The sequence below is a fragment of the Acyrthosiphon pisum genome, unplaced genomic scaffold, assembly GCF_005508785.2.
Source record: "Acyrthosiphon pisum isolate AL4f unplaced genomic scaffold, pea_aphid_22Mar2018_4r6ur Scaffold_13935;HRSCAF=14578, whole genome shotgun sequence".
In the NCBI taxonomy this organism is placed as follows: Eukaryota; Metazoa; Arthropoda; class Insecta; order Hemiptera; family Aphididae; genus Acyrthosiphon; species Acyrthosiphon pisum.
In genome coordinates this window covers 225-4,888 of record NW_021762587.1, presented here as the reverse complement: position 1 = coordinate 4,888, position 4,664 = coordinate 225, and the positions used below count along the sequence as shown (strand labels likewise).

The 4,664-nt window shown below is 29.3% G+C and overlaps 1 protein-coding gene across 1 annotated transcript; it reads right to left on the bottom strand.

The window, feature by feature from the left end:
• Nucleotides 1-462: 462 nt before the first annotated feature.
• Nucleotides 463-4,412, bottom strand: LOC100158708 (lactase-phlorizin hydrolase-like). Its single transcript, XM_029491882.1, has 10 exons — nt 4,301-4,412; nt 2,572-2,726; nt 2,319-2,505; nt 1,990-2,087; nt 1,760-1,901; nt 1,282-1,424; nt 1,174-1,195; nt 1,069-1,115; nt 821-927; nt 463-739 (listed from the first exon to the last, which is right to left on the bottom strand). Exons 1-10 carry the CDS (start codon nt 4,410-4,412, stop codon nt 622-624), a joined length of 1,131 nt encoding a protein of 376 aa, XP_029347742.1. The 3' UTR covers nt 463-621.
• Between the last annotated feature and the right edge of the window lie 252 nt (nt 4,413-4,664).

Below are 4,664 nucleotides of genomic sequence, written 5' to 3'. Positions count from 1 at the left end.
TGTTGTTGTATGCATATATTTAATCATGATATATACAAAGTAGTGTCTTATCGCATACTGTATCAGTTTAATTTGTAAACACTCACCTCTTAGATAGCGATTGGCGGCCATTTTGTTGGAGACAATATTTTATACGTATGGACTATAGCAGTCAGCTATCTAGTATTTTTATATATCTGTGCGTTCACTACACGAAAGCTAAGACAATACGCCAGTATATTATCCATAAAATAAGATTTTATTGATTTAACAAATTAAGTAAAATTTTGACCAAGTATAAATAAAATATAATATTATGTTAAATTTGTATAATAATAATATTTGTTTTAACAGAGCTCTAGAAAGATAATAGCTATAAAAATGTCTATTTTTTAGTTACAATGGAAAATGTAAAAGTATAATATTAGTATATTACTTAAGTTTATCGATTTTAGCCTGCAGCAATGTTGTATTATAATCGCATTAATCATAGATTAAACGTATTTATTTCTCGTCTATATATTATTATATTATTATACGTTCGACCACAGAAATGATTCTAATTCAAATAAATCTAAATGTAAACATTTTTAAGTTCACCCCTTTAAAATAGACCATTTCTCCACAATCATATTAATCGCATTAGACAGGTGGAAAAGTTCTTGTTGTGAAAACTTTTCGGAAGAACTCAAAAGATGGCTTTTTGGTACGGGGTCTTTCTGGGTCGTTGAAGTCCACGCTATATATACCAAACAATTTTCTAGAAAAACAAAACATAATAAACTAAGCAAGTGTAAAATACAAAATATGAAATAGTATTGTGATAAAGGAAAATATTTACTTAAAATATCCACTTGTCCATTCCAACGAATCCATAAACGACCAGACGCAATACCCTTTAATAACAACACCTTTATTTAACGCTTTGTGAATTTCCGTCAAAATACCCTGTTAAATAATTAAAACACAATCTATTATTGGATAGGAAGTACCAACCTACGACTACTATTATTTAGGGATGTTTTACTACTTTAGAATAAAATCATATACAATTTATATTTGTTACAGAAAGTGATGCTGTAAACGTACACGATGATATTTGATTTTTTTTTTCACTTTCGTCCACATTTGGGTTTCTCATAAATGCCATTTTCAGTAACAAACAATTTCGGATTATCTAAGTTTTTCACAAACCATTCAACCACGTGAGTAAATCCTTTGAAGGTCTGGAAATTAAAATATATAGTTTTAATATAATGATCTGCACATAGGCAAATATTTTTATGATAGTATTACTATTACATCATCCATGTTGTCTGCATTCGAGGACAATTTTACTCCCAAATCTTTATTTAGTAAATATTTCTCAGCCTTGAACTCATCTTCGGTCATTGGTCTTACATTGTATGAATCATAATAATTGAAAGCAATGAAATCATATGATCCTGAAACAAGCAATACGCATTTGAAATTTGAGTTTCCAACAATGTTCAACATTTCGATGTGAGTTATGTAGAACAGAATACTTAAGAGTATCTTTTTATTACTTCGTAATAACATTATCTTATAATATCCATTGCTATTAATACTATACAGTCAATAATAATATAGCACACGAAATGTAAATACATACATGAATTCATGGAAGAAAAAAAATATGTATAGAATGAATGGTATAGTAATGATAGTAATGATACTAAAAGTTGTATTACACAACCAAATTGTATATGAATTGTAAAACATGAAAAGTGTAAGCTGTTTGAAATTTATTTTATATTACGTATGAGATCTTGTTTTTCGCTCTCGGTAAATTCAACGATACGCTTTAAAGATATGTTTTCGTGTTTGTCCGTTCTAGCGACCTGATCTAGCAACGATTGTGGAAATGTGCCGTTTTTCAATGGTTGAGTGAATACTCCAAGCTGTAATTAAAATATTATATTACTAAATAAATACCCAAATTTATTTAATATTTTTAATAATATGACGTTTAGTATTTATAGTAAATACCGAAAAATCAAATGCTTTTGAAACACATTCGTTGTCCTCAGGTGAATCCGGATTTACTGGGAAATACGCTGCTGTGTCAAAGCACAAACTGATCTCACCTGTTTAAATTAAATATTAATAACCGTGATTGTATAGTTTTTTTTTTCGATTTGATTATAATATTAATCGCATGTGTTGCATCATAATTTGTCTGATATACAATATTATAGACTATAGGGACATAAATATAGGAAGTACCACTATAAACGCGTCAATTAATATTTAATAATCACGACGTGCCATGGAAACAATTATAAACACACCACTGCGAAAAAGATATTTTTACTAACCCTGCTGTTCTGCAAAGTACTTTTTCCTGTACAACTTGTAAGCTGCTGCGTGGGAAAGCAACGCATTACGAATGGCCATGTAGTCGGCGATACCGTTGAATACTTCACCGATATTAGGTGCAAAGGTCTCATCACCATAAGCAATAGCTACGAATCTGGGTTCATTGATTGTAGTCCACAGTTTGACCTATATACAATTTTTTTTCAATTTTTAAAAACCACTGAAGTATACACATCGATGGCTGTTACTCACTTGTGAGCCAAATGTTTTGAAAAGAAAATTTGCGTAATTTTCGAAATACCCAACAATGTTTGGGTTCGACCATCCACCAAGGTCCTGAAGAATGTTCGGTAGATCCCAGTGGTACATTGTTACCTGGTGATTAAGTTTAAACACACATTTTTCAACTCAATTTGATAGATTAAAAAAAGTTCAAAATCGAAAATACGAGAATGAACGCAAGTTCAATTAATCGAAGAAATTAAGAAAAATAAACAGTTAAATAAGTAAACAAATGGTATACAAAAAATGTATGTTAAAAGTATAATTAATATATTATATAATGTTTATGCAAGACATAAAAACTGCATTTCTATACGGAGCTTTGGAAGAAGAAATGTACATGGTACAACCAATAGGATATGAAGATAATACTAATCATGTGTGTAAACTAAAGAAGAGTTTATATGGATTAAAACAAGCACCAAGGTATTGGAATAGTACATTTACCGGTTTTTTATGTAAATTCAATTTAAAATCTAGTGAATAAGTGATAATAAAATTATTTTGGCTATTTTTATAGGTTAGGGCTGCGCTATAATTATAAATTTCCAAATGTTAGGGTGAATAGCATTTAATATGGATAAAAAACCATTATGTCATCCTTCTACCGAATTAGTGGTTTTTGGAAGGTTATATTATATTATATTTATATTCATCAGCATAGCAATTCAAAATTGTAATTGAAAATTTTTGATTTTCTCTTTTCCCGTTCCTGTCCATTTTCCCAAGACACGTTTCTTCAAAATAGTGAAGTTAGTATTTTGGTTACATCACTTAGAATAGAATGTTCGTCTAAATGTATTTTATCATTAAATTTTTTATTTTAATTTTCAACACATTATCATATAGTTTTTTTTTCATTTTTACTTTCAAAACGATATAAAAAATAATCATGCATGAAGATATATTTTCCTCTTTCACTATAAGTAAACTCTATTTTCTTTTTTTTATTAACTTAACTATTGACCATTTGTACCTACATAACGTTTTTAAACCAGTATTCACGTTTCACGACGAAAATATACTACGACTAATTTACCAAACGAATAATTTACAAAACGACCAATTTCAGACGACCAATTTTACCACGATTTATTGTAAACAACCAATTGACGTAGACTAAAATTCAATTTAAAATCTAGTAAATAAGTGATAGTAAAATTATTTTGGCTATTTTTGTAAACGATGGGTTAATAGCTGCACAAAATGAAGAATCAATTGAAAAATTATTAAGTGCGCTTAATACAGAATTTCAGATGACAACAGGGTCATTGAACTATTTTCTTGGTATAAATATAAATAAATTAAAAGATGGTTTAATATTCATTAATCAGAGCAGTTACGCGATTAATATTATACAAACATTTAATTTAAACAGTGCAAAGGAATTATCGATACCAATAAGTAGATAAGACAGAATTGAACTAGAAAACGTTATATCAGACAACCAAAATAATGAAACATTTCCTTATCGACAAGCAGTAGGGAGTTTATTGTTTTTAAGTCACGAGACCCGATATAGCATATTCGGATAATTATGCAAGTCGTTTCTTATCTAATCCATTGAAGGCACATTGAAACCTAGTTAAACGAATTATACGTTACATAAAGAAAACAATAAGTTATGGTTTATATTTTTATAATAATATAAAATTAACATTAGAAATGTATAGTGATGCGGACTATTCTGGCTGTATACAAACACGTAGATCAACATCAGGGTATTTATTCAAAATAGGATCATCAGTCATTTCATGGACATCACCGAGACAAAATAGTGTATCTCTTTCATCAGCATAAGCGGAATACATCACAGCATGTGAAGCGATTAAAGGTATAATTCGGTTGATAAAACTTATTTACAGCATAACAATTGGGGAAGGCAGCCAACCAACATTATATATCGATAATCAATCAGCCATTCGATTGATAAAGAATCCAGAGTTTCACAAACGAACAAAACATATAGATATACGATATCATTTCAACAGAGAGAAATTCGAACAAAATATTTTTCAGTTAGAGTTCGTAGGAACAGAGGATCAGATAGCAGATACACTGAT